The sequence below is a fragment of the Catharus ustulatus genome, chromosome 13, assembly GCF_009819885.2.
Source record: "Catharus ustulatus isolate bCatUst1 chromosome 13, bCatUst1.pri.v2, whole genome shotgun sequence".
Lineage (NCBI taxonomy): Eukaryota > Metazoa > Chordata > Aves > Passeriformes > Turdidae > Catharus > Catharus ustulatus.
In genome coordinates, this window is record NC_046233.1 from 523,413 (window position 1) to 541,419 (window position 18,007).

Below are 18,007 nucleotides of genomic sequence, written 5' to 3' on the forward strand. Positions count from 1 at the left end.
GCCTGGCAAGGCTGCAGGCCCTAGGCCCTCCTTTGGGGTAACACTGACCAACCTCTGGTGCTGTGCCCCAAACTGCCTCTCCTGATAGAAATCCTGTGCTTTTGTCACTGCCAGGGCTTGTCCTCAGTTATGGGCAGGAGGCTGGGGGGTTGCTGCTATTGCTTGGGTTCCACACTGCTCTCTGGGGACAGGGACATTGTGGTGACCTTGTTCTTCAGGCTCAGGGCTGTGGGATGGTTTGTGGAGCTGTCACCTTCTCCGAATGGGAAGACCTCCCCATCCTTGGGAGTGTCCCAGGCCAGGTTGGGCAGGGCTTGGGGCACCCTGGGGTAGTGAAGGTGTCCCTGCCATGGCAGGACTGGGATGAGATGATCTTTGAGGTCCCTTCCCACCCCAACCATGCCATGACTCCCATCACCTGTAACATGTGTGTGTGCAACATCAGTGTCCTGCTCACAGTGCTTCTGTACAGCACTGGGGTGTGTGCTGTCCTTGGGGACTTGCTAACCCCTGTCACCCTTAGGGCACTTGCTATCCCCTGTTACCCTTGCTGCCCTTAGGACACTTGCTAACCCCTGTCCCCCTTGCTGTCCTTAGACACTTGCTCACCCCTGTCCCCCTTGCTGTCTTTAGGGCAGTTGCTAACCCCTGTCCCCCTTGCTGTCCTTAGACACTTGCTAACCCCTGTCCCCCTTGCTGTCCTTAGACACTTGCTAACCCCTGTCCCCCTTGCTGTCCTTGGGACACTTGCTCACCCCTGTCCCCTTGCTGTCCTTAGACACTTGCTATCCCCTGTCACCCTTGCTGTCCTTAGACACTTGCTCACCCCTGTCCCCTTGCTGTCCTTGGACACTTGCTCACCCCTGTCCCGTTGCTGTCGCCCCCAGCAGCAGCTCGGTGGCCCTGGCAGGGAACAAGAGGAAGCTGCGGCGGTCTCGAGTCCCTGAGGAGAAGGACAAGGACGGAGTGATGCCCCAGGGCAAGCGCAAGAGGAGCTAGTGCTGCATGCTGGGAAACACCTCCTGGCCTTTTCCCATTCCCACTGTACCTGGGTACTGAGTAAAACGCTCCATTTTCACATCACTGCCATTCCAGCTGCCTTAATGACCAGGCTGCTGGGTTTGCCCACAGCCCACTGATGGTTGGGGTTGGGCACAGAGTGCCAGAGCCCTGTGGGAGCCTGGCCTGGCTCCTGTGCCTGAGTTCCCTTGCTAGAGCAGCAGCTGGGTGTGTGTGCTGCCACTGCTCTTGCTTGCACCCTCTGGAAGCCTCCTCTGCCCTCCTGGAAGCAGCTGCAGGACAGTTCTGTGGGGGTGGGCAGGTACTGGTGCCCCAGTTTGTGGCACAGCCAGGGGAGGGAGGGAGGAATGGGGGGAGATTCTGTCCTACACTAACAGGCTTTTTTATATATGTCTGTGTGAACTGACTCAGCATTGTGTGTCATCATTTCAGCTTGAAGCCCTGAAACTGGAAAGGAATCTGAAGGTTGTTGGGCATGAAGTGTTCTAGCTTTCAAGCAAATGATTACATTGAAAGGTCTGATCTTCCTTAGGAGCTGGTGGTATTTTGTGATGCAATAAAGCAGTGCAAGAAAATGAGGGAAATGCAAGAAACCTGAACACCAGGGAAGAGTTTGAAAAACAAAGCTTGTAAGCAAAATATGAAAAATACTTCAGGTGCTTTTGCTGAGCCCTGAAGTTTTGGTCAGAGCCTGTCAGTGGGAGCTTGGCAAGGAAGGCAGAAAATCTGGGAAGATTGAGAGTTGTTGTGTCTTGACTTCAAACTGTAGCTGGGATTCAGAAATAATCCTCCTCAAGCCATGGTTCCCAGGAATATTTGTGTTTGGAACAGGCTAAATCACGGCAGATATAAACTATCATAAGTGCCTGAGGTGGAGAGATGCAGAGGCAAAGCAGGAATCTGGTTGTGTTGATTTGGTTATTTTTCTACTAAACCAAACCTTTTGAAAGAGCAATTACTGATGTCTGCTTTAGGGCTGCCCTTTTGTCACAGCAGCTCACACCAGGCTTTGGAATTGGTTGCAGTTGGCCAGTGAATGGTGATAATATTGGGGATTATTGCCATAAAGGGCAGAGCAGCTGCTGTGGTGGTGAGGGAGGGCACTGCTGTGGGGACACAGGGCTGCTGTGGGCAGGTACTGACATTTCCCTGGAAATGAGCTGAAATTCCACCCTGCCACGGGAGTGTGGCAATTCCATGGGGCAGGAGAAGGGAGAGAGCAGCTGACATGTTAACTAGGGCATGGATCAGACTGGTTTGCTGACAGCCTGTGAAGAGTAATTGTTTTTATATCACTCGTTGTTGTCATCACCATTTGAAGTCCCAACTGGTGACCTGTGCCTGAGATGGAGCTTTCTCCCTCCTTTTGCAGGGGCTGTGGGTTGGTGCCAGAGGAGAGCAGTGGATTTGTGGAGCTCACAAACACGAGTGGGGTGTGTGGCTGTGAGACTTGGTGGCCGAGGTGCAGGGGAGCAGACACCCTGGGCAGTGTGAGGCTCAGGGAAAAAAGTGGATTTGATGGTCTGGTGTCTGACCCAGTGGGTGTGATCCCCCCCTAACCCAGTGGGTGCCTGGGCAGGATCCAGTCTCTCTTGCCAGACCCAGGGCCAGCTCCAGCCCCAGGCAAGTTGCCAGGGTGCTGCCAGGTCCAGCCTTTGCTCCTGATCCCCCGGGTGCCATACATGAAGCTTGCTGCACATCTCACCAGCCCAGGATTCACAGGAACTGCGTAACATAAGGGAAAAAACAACAGGGAAGGAAACAGAGTGTCCTCCCCACGCTCTTGTGTCCCCTGCTCCCCTGGGCAGCTCTGCTCCTCCGTCACTGAGTCAAGGGGCAAGTGGGAGCAGTCAGGGGCTGTGAGCAGCGGGGCTGGGGGCACAGGTCACGGCCAGAGGAGCCAAGGCAGTGCTGGCAGGGGATGTCCAGGGTCCTGCTGGGGCTGAGCATGGCCCACAGCCCATCCAGGGGGAAAACCCCACCACTGTGTTCTTAGAGTGAGTAACCATGAAGTTCCTGCATCCTCCTGGCCCCTCTTCACTGGGCTGATGGTGAGTGATGTTTGTCACATCCCCTGCAGCTGCTGCCTTGTGCTGGGCTTGGCACTCCAGGGGTGAGTGCCAGGGCCCCTCCATCCCACCCTGCAGTGGGTCCAGCCTCTGCAGCAATGCCCAGAGTGGATCTGAGGCAGTTCCCAATGGCTCCCTGGACAATTGGGAGTAGGGCAGAAGCTCCCATGGGGCAGCCAGGGTGGTGCTGGGCTGGGAACCTTTGGGAAGGGCTGCTTTGGGCAGGGAATCCATTCAGGAGGAAATGAATTAAGTCATGGGGCAGTCCCTCAGGCCAAGGCAGAAGGGCAAAAGTGAAAACAAAATAATCAGAAAGTAAAAATGTCCTGTCCGTGAGAAAAGCAGAGATCCTGGGAATGGGGGAGAGGCAGGAGCAGAGTCACCCTGCTGGCCATGGGTCACCCTACTGGCCATGGGTCACCCTACTGGCCATGGGTCACTGCTGGCCATGGGCCTCCCTGCTGGCCATGGGTCACCCTGCTGGCCATGGGTCACTGCTGGCCATGGGTCACTCTACTGGCCATGGGTCACCCTGCTGGCCATGGGTCACTGCTGGCCATGGGCCTCCCTGCTGGCCATGGGTCACTCTGCTGGCCATGGGTCACTCTGCTGGCCATGGAACTCCCTGCTGGCCACGGGTCATCCTGCTGGCCATGGGCCTCCCTGCTGGCCATGGGTCACTCTGCTGACCATGGGCTTCCCTGCTGGCCATGGGTCACCCTGCTGGCCATGGGTCACTCTACTGGCCATGGGTCACTCTGCTGGCCATGGGTCACTCTACTGGCCATGGGTCACCCTGCTGGCCATGGGTCACTCTACTGGCCATGGGTTACCCTGCTGGCCATGAGTAACCCTGCTGGCCATGGCCCTCTCTGCTGGAATAGCAGCTGGGGCTCAGCAGGGGTTTGGGTGGGGGGCTCTCCTGGTTTTGTGGGGCTTTGCAGGTATCAGGGAGCTTCTGTTGGATTGTTTTTGCCAGGCAGAGGGAATTTGCCCAGGCTGTGGTAACTGTTCCTGCCTGCTCAGAACAGCTTCTCTCTGTTCCCAAACTTTGCCTTGTGGTTACTGGGTGAGCTGTGACCCAGCTGGGCACACGGTGGGTGACCTGTCACACTGGGCTGTCACACACAGCTGGGCACTCTGAGCTGTCACACACAGCTGGCATCAGAGGAGCCAGAGGGCCTGAATTCAAAATCATTTGGACAAATTGGCTGCAAAACAACCACCTGGAATTAAATAAAGAAGAGGATGAATTACCAGCTTCAGGAAGGAGAAGGTAAACACATTACTGCAAATGGGAAGTAATTAGTGAGGCAGAAAAGTTTGTGTAAATCTAGCTGGCTTTCATTTTTACTGTGAGAGCTCACTGCTCTGGTGAATTATTTGGCCCCACGGAGCATTCCTGGAGCCTGGGCTGGGGGTTCATTGCAGGTATTCGGTGGGACAGAAATGGGGGCTGTGGGAACACCCTCACCTGTGGGGGCATTCCCAGGTGCACGCCTGCTTAGGTACTCACACATACACTGAATTATCCTGAGGGCTGCAGCCTCCTTCATACCCCTTGGCTAAGATTTTGTTGGAGTGATGAGCACCAAACTCGATTCACTTCCCTTTATATACATGTGTAAATAACTGTAGAATTTGCACATGAATATATATTCAAACAGACTATATTCTGGTTTTGTTCTGGCTCTTCTCTCTTTACCTCACAAGATCTCAGCCAGAACTTGCTCTTTATGTTTTGTTCAAATAGGAAAGTGCCTCCCTTCCCTGGGCAGGTGTGTGTGCAGGGCTGTGCATGGGGTGCCTGGCTGGGTGAGCCGTGCCTGTGGCTCTGGAAAGGTGCAGTGAATACCCCAGGTCCCAGGAGGTGGCACGAGTGTCACCTGGCTGTGCAGGTCCTGTAGCACTGTCACTGCTGCAGGTGTGAATCCCAGCCCCAGGGCTCTGCTCTCCCTTTGCTTTCTGTTCCTTGGTGTGGGTGAGAGTTCAGGGCACTGCAGTGAACACCCTGAAGTTACACACAAGTGTAGTGATACCCCCCAAATTGTAAAATTGTATTGTCTCCCAACATCTTGAACCTGAAACCTCTTTGTTAAAACCCACACATTTCAACTTTATTATCCCAGCTTGTTACTCCCAGGGTCTGGGCAGGCTCCATTGGTTTTATGGGCTTTGAGGCCATAATGGGATGAAGCAAGGAACATTTTAGCACCACCAGAGTCCTTGGGAGCCCTGCACAGACCTGGCTCCTGGGAGAGGTGCCTGGGGACAGCCTCTGCCACCTTTGCTCACCTGGATGTGCAGGGCAATGGGCAGATGGGAGTGAGGGAATTCCCTACAGAAACCACAGACATCCCCCCTGTGTGGTCTGCCCAGCCTCGGTGGGACTGTGGGTGACAGATCAGCTGGATTATCAGCATCCATAGCTCTGGTGGGTTGGAGCTGGCTGATGGGATCAGAGCTCTGCTGTGCCCCAGCCCAGTGTTCTCTGGGTGTGTCTGCAGGGCTCTCATGTGGAGTGCCAGGGCTGGTGGGGATGGAAATGTCTACTGGCTTCATGCCAGGAAATTGAGGCTTTTTCCAGGATTTAGCTCCCAAAGCTGGATGAGCCTGACTGGTTCTCCAGTGCTGCTGTGGGCTGGAGGCCGTGGGAGCAGAGGCCAGTGGATTTCAGTGAGCTGGGGATTCAGAGGAAATGGTTTGGATCCTATAAACCTTTCAGGGACATGAGGTGAGAGGTTCTGTGAGTGAGGTTAGTGTGTTCCCAGATAAACCAGGGGAAGAGAAAAGAAATGATCTTGATGTGCACAGGAACTTGTGTGAATTCTTTCTGCTGTGAATGCTCTATAGAACTCAAGGCTGCAGCATCCAAGCTGATCCTCCCTTCTTCATTCAGATATGGACACAAGTAGCTCCTCTGGCTCCTTTTCCCCTCCCAGTAATGTTCTGATGACTCAAGCTTCCAAAACCTTCCCCAGCCATGGCACCAGTCTGACGGCCAGGTGGTGTGCTGGGCCAGAAACTCTGACTGACCATGGGCTGCAGGGATGTTTTCCAATTTTTTAAATTGTAATGAATCTGAGTACTAGTTTTTGGTTGGGTGTTTCGTTGTTGTTCTGTGGGGGGTTTTTTTGTGGTTTTTTTTTTTTGTTTGTTTTACCTAAGAAAAAGAAATAGCATGGCCAGAGGATGGTGCAGTCAGGGGATGTGATGGATGACAGCATTACCCAGGAATGTCACTGTCACCTGCACCTGAACACAGTCTGGGCTGGCTTATGCTGCCCCTGATCAGTGAGCTTGGTAACAGAAGGAGTTTTGTGTATGGGTTTGGGACCAAATAATTCTGTGCATTGCTGGTATTTCCATGTTTTGATTCCAAAGCCTTGTTTCCTTTGGTACAGAACATTTTACAATATTGATTCTGTATTTTTCTGGAAATCAGCACACCAGCTGGTGAGCCATGGAGGAACTCTAAACCAGACTTGAGAATTTCCTCGTGCACATTTAAGCAAGACATGGAAACTTAGTATGCTCCCAAGCCTGGTTTAATTCCCACAGCATCCATCAGCTCTGTGCTGAAGCACAGATCTGCCTTTTCCATGAGGATGTGTCCATGCTCCTCCCTGTGCTTTTAGCAGATTTACCAAAGTTAGGCTTCCTGCAGGCCGAGGGCAAGAGGTGAGGACCAGGGAAGAATTCTAGGATGAAGAGAAATTGCAGTGCGGGAGCAGCCAGGTCCCATCCTACAGTGCCTGCTGTGGGCTGCAGCCATGCACGAGTCCGTGGGCGCTGCAGCTCCATCCACAAAGCTCTGGCCTGGCCTTGACATCCTGCCAGACCTCTTCTGTCCTGGGGACCATAAAGTTGTGATTCCAGATAGCTATTGGAAAACCAGCTATTTCAGATCCAGCAGCAAACCGAAATGCAATTAAATTTAGCTTTATTTAGTTGTTTGTGCTTCTGATTATCCAAAGCATGTATTTTTAAAATAAAAATGTTTCCAGCTCTATGGCATCCCTGAACATTTAAAGCTGGAAGACGTAGGGGATGACTCAGAAAACCCTTTGGTTCTCACAGGATTCTTTGCTTCACAATCACGTGTGTTTGGGTTTTAGAGGAGCAGCTGCAGCTTTGCCTGAATAAGGACTGGGGGCTGCGAGGGGCCACGAGCACCTCTGGCTGTTGGGGGCCAAGGAAGGGCACGGGGAGCTGGATGCTGTCCTGAGCCCCCCAAACCCCAAATTTCAGACCCCAGGAGCGCAGTCCTCACTGAGCTGCTGCTGCACTCCAGGACAAGGAGAGGGGTCAGAGATGGCCCTGGGAGCAGGGTGACAGTGGCATGGCACACACAGGGTCACTCCTGGGCCAGATGGCCCTGGGAGCAGGGTGACAGCGGCATGGCACACACAGGGTCACTCCTGGGCCAGATGGCTCTGGGAGCAGGGTGACAGTGGCATGGCACACACAGGGTCACTCCTGGGCCAGATGGCCCTGGGAGCAGGGTGACAGTGGCGTGGCACACACAGGGTCACTCCTGGGCCAGATGGCCCTGGGAGCAGGGTGACAGTGGCGTGGCACACACAGGGTCACTCCTGGGCCAGATGGCCCTGGGAGCAGGGTGACAGTGGCAGGGCACACACAGGGTCACTCCTGGGCCAGCCCTCCCCAGCTGAGCACCTGGCTGGCATGAAAAACACTCCAGAGCTGCACACCGGTGCTGGAGGTGCTCACTGCCATGGGTGCACCAGGACCCTGGGCTCCTTCCCAGCTCAGGTCTGTTCTGGGAGGGAGCTGGGGTCTGTGCAGCCAGGGGTGGCACCTCAGCCACGGGCACAGAGGAGCACAGGCTGCTCTGCCTCACCTCAAGCACCATCTCAGGTGCTGCCACCACCCCTGGGTCCCCAAGGACATCCCTCCGTGCCTGCAACATGCTCAAGGCACCGAGCAGAACCAAGGGCAAACCTTTCCTTGCCTCCTCTGGAGCCAAGGTTTCCCCCCAGCTCCCTCAGAGCTCTCCCCAGCCCAGCAGAACAATCAAAAAAGCATTGCACATGGTGAGCTGTGCTCCACAGCCATTCCCACAGCAGCTTTATTGCCTGAAGGAGGAAGAACGTGAACCCTGGAGGGAAGAACGTGCCAAAGTATTTAACGTTTCTACATCTTGCGTGGAGCTAAAGCTTCCCAAAAAATCTTTAAAAATATCTGCAGGGATGTTTGTTCAGGGCCCAAGGCGGGGCTGGGGAGGATTAGGATATGACTGGAAGTGGGGAGCAGAGGGTGGAGGTGCTGGGGCCTTTGGGGCCACTGCACTGAGGGGTGACCTGGGAGGGTTCTGTGCTCTCCTGAACATCCCACCTGCTCTTCCAGCTCCTGGATCCCTTGTAGGGACCCTGAAAGTGGGGACAGCCGTTGAGCTGTGCTGATGAGCTGGTGACAAATGGTGTCACTCACAGCTCCACTCCTTCTTTTATAGAAATAACACTCTGAAATCTTCCTCCTGAAAGAAGAGGGAAGCTCTTGGTGGGTGTGTGACCAGAGCCTGAGCCCGCTCCTGGGACGAGGCCGGGCTGGCATCTACGGGGGGTGTCCAGTGCCCTGGGTGTCCAGTGCTGGGGCAGGGCTGGGCTGGGCTGGGCTGGGCTGGGCAGGGCTGGGGACGAGCCCGGTGCGCGCTCCCAGCTCCGCTGTGTGCCCAGACATCGGTCCCGGGGGGCTTTGGGCTATCGGGGGCGCCGGTCCCCTCGCCCATCACCGCAGCCTCGCTCCGCCGCTCCCCCTCGCGGCTCCGCTCCGGGAACCGGGACACGGGAGCCGGGCTGCGATAAACGGGGACACGGGGAACGGGCTGCGATGAACCGGGAACCGGGGAGCCGGGCTGCGATGAACCGGGACACGGGGAGCCGGGCTGCGATGAACCGGGACACGGGAGCCGGGCTGCGATGAACCGGGACACGGGGAGCCGGGCTGCGATGAACCGGGACACGGGGAACGGAGAACCGGGGCTGCCTGGGCGGAGCGGGGCAAAGGGAGCCGGGGCCGCCGGTCGGGTGAGCTGCGGGGAGGGCGCGGGGGAAGATGCAGAAGATGCTGAAGATGCTGAAGATGCTGAAGATGCTGAGGCGGGTCCGGTGCGGGGCCAGCGGCCGCGGGCGGGCCCCGAGGGGCCGGGCCGGAGCCGCCCCTGCCCGCCGCCCCCGCCGCTCGGCCGGCCCCTGCGCTGGGGCTGCGAGCGGGGCAGGGGCGGGGACGGAGAGCGACCGGCCAGGGGACAGCAGCGGCAGCCAGCCGGGACACGGGCACAGCGACCGGCGGGGACACGGAGCGAGGGGACACGGGGAGAGATGGAATACTGAGCACCGGGGGGACACGGAGAGAGAGCGGCGGGGACACCGCGCTCCGCACAGGAGCGCATCGGTGCGGGCTCTGCCGGCTCCCTGCCCGCTCCCTGCCCGCTCTCTGCCCGCTCCCTGCCCGCTCTCTGCCCGCTCTCTGCCCGCTCTGTGCCCGCTCCCTGCCCGCTCCCTGCCCGCTCTCTGCCCTCGCCCTGCCCGCTCCCTGCCCGCTCCGTGCCCGCTCTGTGCCCGCTCCGTGCCCGCTCTGTGCCCGCTCTCTGCCCTCGCCCTGCCCGCTCTGTGCCCGCTCTCTGCCCTCGCCCTGCCCGCTCCCTGCCCGCTCCGTGCCCGCTCTGTGCCCGCTCCGTGCCCGCTCTGTGCCCGCTCCGTGCCCGCTCCCTGCCCGCTCTCTGCCCGCTCCCTGCCCGCTCTCTGCCCTCGCCCTGCCCGCTCCCTGCCCGCTCCCTGCCCGCTCCCTGCCCGCTCTCTGCCCGCTCTCTGCCCGCTCCCTGCCCGCTCTCTGCCCGCTCCCTGCCCGCTCCCTGCCCGCTCTCTGCCCGCTCCCTGCCCGCTCTCTGCCCGCTCTCTGCCCGCTCCCTGCCCGCTCCCTGCCCGCTCCCTGCCCGCTCTCTGCCCGCTCCCTGCCCTCGCCCTGCCCTCGCCCTGCCCCTGCCCTCGCCCTGCCCCAGGCTCGATGCGGGCCGGCGCTGGCCATGGAGAAGCTGTACCTGGCGGGGAGCAGCACCTGGACCATCAACAGCTCCCTGGGGAACGGCAGCCTCCGGCTGGAGAACCTGAGCGCGGGCAGGAACAGCAGCGCCGACCCCCTGAAGAGGAACGAGGACATGGCCAAGGTGGAGGTGACAGTCCTGTGCCTCATCCTGTTCCTCGCCCTGACCGGCAACCTGTGCGTGCTGCTGGCCATCCACACCACCCGCCACAAGCACTCCCGCATGTACTTCTTCATGAAGCACCTGAGCATCGCTGACCTGGTCGTGGCCATCTTCCAGGTGCTGCCCCAGCTCATCTGGGACATCACCTTCAGGTTCTACGGGCCGGACTTCCTCTGCCGCTTGATCAAGTACCTGCAGGTGGTGGGAATGTTCGCTTCCACCTACATGCTGCTGCTGATGTCCCTGGACCGCTGCTTGGCCATCTGTCAGCCACTGAGGTCCCTGCACAGGAGAGCTGACCGGGTCTCTGTCCTCCTCACCTGGCTGCTGTGCCTGCTGGTCAGCATCCCTCAGATCCACATATTTTCTCTGAGGGATGTGGGGAACGGGGTTTATGACTGTTGGGCAGATTTCATCCAGCCCTGGGGACCAAAAGCCTACGTTACCTGGATCACCCTCATGGTCTATATCATCCCTGTGTTGATGCTGAGCATCTGCTACGGCTTAATCAGCTTCAAGATCTGGCAGAACGTGAAGCTGAAGACGGCCCACGGGCCCAGCGTGGGTCTGGGCGCAGGCTCCCGTGGTGGGATGGTGTTTGCCAGGGTCAGCAGCACCAGGCTCATCTCCAAAGCCAAGATCCGGACAGTCAAAATGACCTTTATCATCGTGCTGGCGTTCATCGTGTGCTGGACTCCCTTCTTCTTCGTGCAGATGTGGTCAGTGTGGGACACCAACGCCCCGCACGAAGGTACAGTCCCCTCCCTCCTGCTGGCCTTGGGACACCCAGGGCAGACACTGCTCCACGCTGGGTTTGGGTGGGTGGAGGGACATGGGACAAAGTCCTGAGCACGGAGAAACCCCCGGCAGGCAGCAGTGGCTGAGCTGCAGCTGTCCCGGGCCAAGGGCTGCCACAGCTCTGGCAAATTCTGGGCCACTACAGCTCCGGGCTCGGGCAGTGCAGCTGGTGGTGGCTGTCCTTGGGTGGGGACTGTCCCTGCATGGGGCCGTCCCTGGGGGCTGCTCTGGGGTCCCTGGAGATTCACTGCCCAGCCTGGGAAGTGTGAGAGCTCAGGAGAAAGCTGCACAGCCTGACTTCCTTTCTTCCTTCCCTTTGTTGTATCCTTTTTTTCCTCACTGACTTTTTGCTTTCTACTCTTGGCCTCTTCTCCCTCTCCTCCCGCTCCATCCACCCCAGACTAAACTGCTGTTATTTTATCTCTGACTGGAGCACAGTTCCCGTAGAAAAACCCTGATTTATGAGCAAAACCTTTTCCTAAAGATGTGGTGTCACGGATTTGCCATTTTTTATATTTGGGCTGGCTGCTCCTGTCGTCACTGAGGCTGCAGAGAACAGAAAGTGCCACCCTCCCTGGTGTGACGTGGCTGGAGCTGTGCAGGTCTGTGCTGTCCCCTGGAGATGGGGGAAACACCTGGGACAGCTTAAACAAAAACTCTTCACAGCTTTGTGAGGTGGGAGAAAGGGCAGAAAAGTGCAGCCAGGGATGAGAGCTCCTTACACAGACTGACCCAGGCTCAGCAGAGCGCCAAGGAGGGCTGAGCAGTGCTGGGCACAGGGCACAGAGCAGCTCTCAGGGCACAGAGCACAGGGCACAGGACACAGAGCAGCTCTCAGGACAGCTCTCAGGGCACAACTGCTCTGCCCTTCCCAAACCCTGCCCCAGCTGCACGGTGCCCTGTACAAAACCCACAGCGTGTCTCTGTTCCCTGGGCTGGCCAGAGAGCAGCCAGCCAGGCAGGCTTTGCCTCTCCTGCTTCTCTCTGCTCCATTTATTTCAGGAGAGGTGGAATGTGGCTTTTGCACCTCCCTGGGTGCTCCAGGGGTTTTCCACCTGATTCAGGCTGGTCAAAACTTCTAGTTCCTGGATGGGCTCTGGGGTGAAGCAGCTGCCCTCCCTCGTGCTGTATTTTAACCCTTCACTCTTGAGGGCTGCCCCTCCTTTCCCAGCACACAGCCCTTGGCAGCACCCAAATCTCTGCTTTGTCCATCCCAATCCTTCTGGCTGCAAGGGGAACTTTTCCCTTGCTCACCCTGTGCAGTAGGCCTTGCAGCACTTTTCCCATTTTTTCCTTTCTCTTTTCCCTTTCTTTCCCTCTTTGCTGTAAGGGATCAGGGGCTCTGCAGCTGTTCCACCCTCCCCACTCCCAAAGCCTCTGTAAGGTGGGCTGCAGCTCCACCTTATGATCCAGGAGCAGTTTAAGCACTGGGGACCCTGCACAGCCTCACAGGTTGGAGGGAAGCTGTGCTGCACACACTGCACAGAAACCTGCAGGACTCCGAGCTCGGGTCAGAGCTGGCTCCTGGCTCCTGGAGGACAAGAGTGGGGCTGAGAATCACCAGGACTGCTCTGCTGGTCCCTTCACTCGGGGCAGGTGCCCTGACACTGGGCTGTGAGTGATGGCTCCAGTCAGCGCTGGGGAGCCTCTCATCCCACCCCAGCGCTGGGAGTTGGCAGCAGAGCCCCCCAGCCCTGCTGGGGCACAGCCTGGGACCATCCTGGGCAGGGCCATCCTGGGGCAGGGCCATCCTGGGCAGGGCTGGCCGGCTGCACACCCCTCGGGGTCTCTGCTGCTCCAGCAGGGAGGGAGCGATCCCCGCTCCGGACCCGCCCTGCACTCAGTCCCTGAAATTCAATTTGCCTCCTGCGGAGAGGGAAGAGCTGAGTCAGCCCTGGCCGGGCGTTTTCAAGTGGTAGAAACGCTGTGATGTATTTCAGGTCTGGTGCCTGGGGTTTGTAACCGCTCTGCATGGAATTAGCTTTCAGCATATGCTGGAAATTAAAAGTAGTTGGAGCAGACATCACAAGAGCAGGAATTACGCATCCGTTGGCTAAAGGTGAATTTGGAAGCCAGCATTTATAGTCACATTTCTTCACTGGCCGAAGAGCTGCCAGTGCATTTTTGCAGAGGCACGAAGGGGCCAGGAGCAGCCAAACCCAGCGCGTTCATGCTGCTGGCACGTCCTGTGGGAGCAGAGGGGCTGGGCTGGAGCACAGGAGGGGGATGAAGGCTCCAGCTCCCCCTGCAGCCCCTTCAGGCAGGGATGTCCCCCTTGGTGCCATGGCAGTGCCAGTCCCACCGTCCCCTCGTCTGATCCAGCCCCTCAGGTGGGACAGGCGGTGCTCTGTGCTCTGGGCACAGAGAGCAGCACCAGACCTGATGTCCTGGCACCGCCCTGGCACCATGGCCCCATCCCCGGGGGATGGAGGCAGCCGGGAGGTGGGAATGGCTGGCTGTCCCCTTTCCTGGCACAGCACTGTGGAATTCGGGGGAGAGAAAGGTGGCTGGAGAAAGGGGCTGGGAGAGCAGCGGGCAAAGGGCTCGGACAGGGCCGGGCTGGCGGTGGGGACAGCCAGGGGCAGGGGACAGCCTAGGAGCAGGGACAGCTCAGGGACAGGGGACAGCCAGGGACAGGGGACAGCCAGGGGCAGGGGACAGCACTGCAGGGAAATGCGGCTCGTGGGGGGGAAAACCGAAATCCAAGGGGCTGGAACTGAAACTCAGCCCTCTCATTTCCCAGCTCTCATTTCCCGTGGTGTTCCTGCGGCTCATCCCCGCCGGGAGAGAGTGTCGGGTGTGCGTCGGGTGTTGGTGTGTCGGGTGTCAGCGTGTCAGGTGTCTGTCTGTCGGTGTCGGTGTGTCGGGATGTCGGGTGTCTGTGTGTCGGGTGTCGGTGTGTCTGTGTGTCGGGTGTCGGTGTGTCTGTGTGTCGGGTCTCGGTGTGTCGGTGTGTCTGTGTGTCGGGTGTCGGTGTGTCTGTGTGTCGGGTGTCGGTGTGTTGGGTGTTTGTTTGTCGGTGTGTCTGTGTGTCGGTGTGTCTGTGTGTCGGGATGTCGGGTGTCGGTGTGTCGGTGTGTCGGTGTGTCAGGTGTCTGTCTGTCGGTGTGTCTGTGTATCACTGTGTCGGGTGTCGGTGTGTCGGTATGTCGGTGTGTCGGGTGTCTGTCTGTCGGTGTGTCTGTGTGTCTGTGTGTCAGTGTGTCTGTGTGTCAGGTGTCTGTCTGTCGGTGTGTCAGTGTGTCTGTGTGTCGGGTCTCGGTGTGTCGGGTGTCTGTGTGTCGGTGTGTCTGTCTGTCGGTGTGTCAGTGTGTCAGGTGTCGGTGTGTTGGTGTGTCTGTGTGTCTGTTTGTCGGTGTGTCAGTGTGTCTGTGTGTCGGGTGTCAGTGGGTCTGTGTGTCTGTCAGGGTGTCAGTGTGTCTGTGTGTCGGGTGTCGGTGTGTCGGGTGTCTGTCTGTCGGGGTCTCTGTCGGTGTGTCGGGTGTCGGTGTTTCGGTGTGTCTGTGTGTCTGTCTGTCGGTGTGTCGGGATGTCGGGGTGTCTGTCAGTGTGTTGGGTGTCAGTGTGTCGGTATGTCGGTGTGTCGGGTGTCGGTGTCGGTGTGTCGGGATGTCTGTCAAGGTGTCGGTGTGTCTGTTTGTCGGTGTGTCGCGATGTCGGGTGTCGGTGTGTCGCGATGCCGGCACAGCTGCGGCTCTCGGCAGGGCCCCCGTGCCCTGACACGGCCGCGCCTCTCTCGCAGCCTCCCCGTTCATCATCGCCATGCTCCTGGCCAGCCTCAACAGCTGCTGCAACCCCTGGATCTACATGCTCTACACCGGGCACCTCTTCCATGACCTGATGCGCCGCTTCCTCTGCTGCTCCACGCGGTACCTGAAGGCGCGGCCGGGGTGTGAGCTGAGCAAGAAGAGCAACTCCTCGTCCTTCGTGCTCAGCTGCAGGAGCCCGAGCCACAGGAGCTTCGTGCAGCCGCCCGCGACGTGAGGCCGTGGCGGGGACTCGTGTCTGTGCTGCGCTGCTCCCGTGCTTCCCTGGGAAAGCCCGGACAAGGAGGGGGCCATAAATAGGTGTATATAGGTGTAAGCATGCACACAGGGCGTTGTTTAACGGAGACGGCAGTGCGGGAGGAATTCTGTGCCCGGGTTTCAGTGCTGCCTGGGATCAGACAGCAGGGAGCCGCTCCTGACGCCCCAACAGGGGCTCACGGACGCCACCGGGAGGGACAAAGGACCCGGTGCTGCTGGGGCAGGGGTGGCGCAGCCCTGCGGGACGGCAGGAGCTGCTGCGGCACACGGGGATGGGGCTGGCACCCGGGCACACGGCGGGCACTGTCCCACCTCCGCCTGCAGCAGCGTCCTGCAGGGTGCCAGCCCTGCATCCCCGCACCGTGCCATCCCTGCATCCCCGCACCGTGCCAGCCCCGCAACCCTGCAGCCCTGCACCGTGCCAGCCTTGCAGCCCTGCACCGTGCCATCCCCGCACTGTGCCAGCCCTGCAGACCTGCAACCCCACAGCCCTGCAGCCCTGCAGCCCTGCACTCCCGCACCGTGCCAGCCCCGCACCGTGCCAGTCCTGCACTGTGCCGGCCCTGCAGCCCTGCAGCTCAGCACCCTGCCAACCCTGCAGCCCCACAACCCCACACAGTGCCAGCCCCGCACCGTGCCAGCCCTGCAGCCCTGCAGCTCCTCACCGTGCCAGCCCCGCACCGTGCCAGCCCCGTGGCCAGCGAGGCTGTGCAGACGATCGCCAGAGCTGGGGCACGGCTGGGCCGGGGGTCTGGGCAGTTTCTGTTCTGAGGGTGCTGAGCAGCTCCTGCCCTGAGGGTGTGTGGGGTCGGGTCGGGTCCCCGGGCTGTCACAGGGACACTCCCTCGTGTCCCCAAGGCCAGCTCCGGGCTCGCCGCAGATCCACCACGTCTCCCAGCGCCACTCGCTTGCTCTATAGCGCACGGGCATGCTGACGGCATGGGTTTTTATTGTTAGCAAATACTGTAAATAAACTTTTCTGACTGTGTCTGGTGGGAGGCGTGGGGGGAGCGCTGGGCTGAGGGGATGAAGGGGACGGATGGGAAGCAGGGCTGGAGCACGGAACTGCCCCAGCCAGCTGTGCTGGGCACGGGCACTGCAGGGGCACAGTGCCCCTCTCAAGGGGTGGTGGGTTTGGCCTTTCATGATGGGAATGAACATGGAAAATGCATTGAAATGTGTTCTTTATTTCTCCACTGTCACCAGCAGGTCCATTTGCACCTTTCCTATCCTGACATTCCTTTAATTTTTTTTTTTTTTTGTGGAAGCTCCAAGTGAGCTCTCAGCACATTTGCTGACTGCTTGAAATCCTCAGGACACCACAGAGCATTTTCCTCCCACGTTCACCTTCCTTCTCCTTGAGAGTGCACAAAGCCGGGAAGGAGGGGTCTCCTTTCCTGGGGAGTCGGAGGTGCATCGTCAGGGAGGAACGAGAGCAGGGCAGGGGATGTGACCGGGATGATGCACGGGGAGCAGAGGGGCTGTGGGACACAGGGCACTGCCCTCCAGCCCCGGCTGCGCTTTGTGGGGTGTCTGGGGGTGAGGCAGGGCCATGCCCCACGCCTGGGGATGCTGCAGCCGAGAGGTGCCGCGGTGAGCTCCTGCAGGGTGCCCAGGCTGAGCAGAGAGGGACAGGAGAGCAGCGGGGAGAGTCCCGAGAGGGTGGGGAGAGTCCCGGGAGAGTGGGGAGAGTCTCGGGATAGTGGGGAGTGTCCCGGGAGAGTGGGGAGAGTCCCATGAGAGCAGCCAGGGGAGTGTCCCGGGAGAGTGGGGAGAGTCCCGGGATAGTGGGGAGAGTCCCGGGAGAGTGGGGAGAGTCCCAAGAGAGTGGGGAGTGTCCCGGGATAGTGGGGAGAGTCCCATGAGAGCACCCGGGGAGTGTCCCAGGTGAGTGCATTGGATATAAAAGCCAAAAAGCTTTCCAGGAGGGCCCGAAGTGGAACAGAGGTGCTGACAGGTGAGCAGCGTGTGTGCCCCAAGTGTTGGCGCCCAGGAAGCAATGTGGTGGGGACATCAGCATTTCAGGTTTCAGGCAGTGAACTACTAGAACAGCAACAGTAAAAACTTAGTGATATAAGCCCATGATACAATTGATTTTAATTATTTTTATTCCCACAAAAAATGAAGTGTTTTTTGAGACCAGCACATGCAAATAATGTTCCTTTATAGAACTGTGGAACCCTTTAGGTTGGGAAAGATCTCTTAAGGTCTCCCACCCCCCCTCTAATTACCTAAATACCTTTTTGTTTTGTTTTGTCTTGTTTTTTTTTAATCACTCCGTTCTTCTTGGGCCCCGATGTCCTGGAGCTTGGGTACCACAGTGCTATGGAATAACAGCAGAATACAATCCCAAGCCCTTGGAAGAGCTCCAGTAAAACCCTGGCTCTTTCTCATCCTTGGCACGGCACAGGGGAGTCTTGGGCTCCAAGTCTTTGCTGGAAGCCAAGGGAAGGCACACACGGAGACAATTGAGAGCAGCCTCTGAACAACGAGACCTCCCGGGCCCTGGGTCAGCAAAGCACTTGAGGCTGGAGCCAAAAGAGCCTCAAAGCCTCCAAGTGAAAGTGCAGCTCCGTGCAAGAGGGACCAACAAATTAATTGCCATTAATTGGCAGTACAGGGGAGGAAACAGCCCTGAACTGCACCTCACTCCTCATCCCCTGGAGCCAGAGCAGCAGGGTCCTGGCAGAGGCTCCTTCCTCTTCCTCTGCCCTCCCCATCCATTGGGGTGACCCCAGAGGGGCCTGGCTGGATGTGAGGGGTCAGTGCTGAGGGGTCAGTGCTGAGGGGTCAGTGCCATCCTGCCCCTCTCTCTCCATCTCAGGCCACAGAGGAGGGACAGCCCTGGCCTATGGGATGCACACACT

The 18,007-nt window shown here is 58.6% G+C and overlaps 2 protein-coding genes across 4 annotated transcripts in view; both read left to right on the forward strand.

The window, feature by feature from the left end:
- Positions 1 to 4,796, forward strand: part of RAD18 (RAD18 E3 ubiquitin protein ligase) — a 31,587-nt gene extending 26,791 nt beyond the window's left edge. For 2 of the 3 annotated variants that reach the window (XM_033071475.1, XM_033071477.1), the window contains exon 13: positions 888 to 4,796. In XM_033071475.1, coding sequence (XP_032927366.1) covers positions 888 to 999 — 112 coding nt within the window. In that variant the 3' untranslated portion in view covers positions 1,000 to 4,796. The remainder of the gene's footprint in view (positions 1 to 887) is intronic. The other variant, XM_033071476.1, reaches the window with a different exon arrangement.
- Positions 4,797 to 10,054: 5,258 nt separating this feature from the next.
- On the forward strand, positions 10,055 to 15,524 carry OXTR (oxytocin receptor). Its single transcript, XM_033071643.2, has 2 exons — positions 10,055 to 11,068; positions 14,858 to 15,524. Exons 1-2 carry the CDS (start codon positions 10,138 to 10,140, stop codon positions 15,097 to 15,099), a joined length of 1,173 nt encoding a protein of 390 aa, XP_032927534.1. The 5' UTR covers positions 10,055 to 10,137; the 3' UTR covers positions 15,100 to 15,524.
- Positions 15,525 to 18,007: the final 2,483 nt, after the last annotated feature.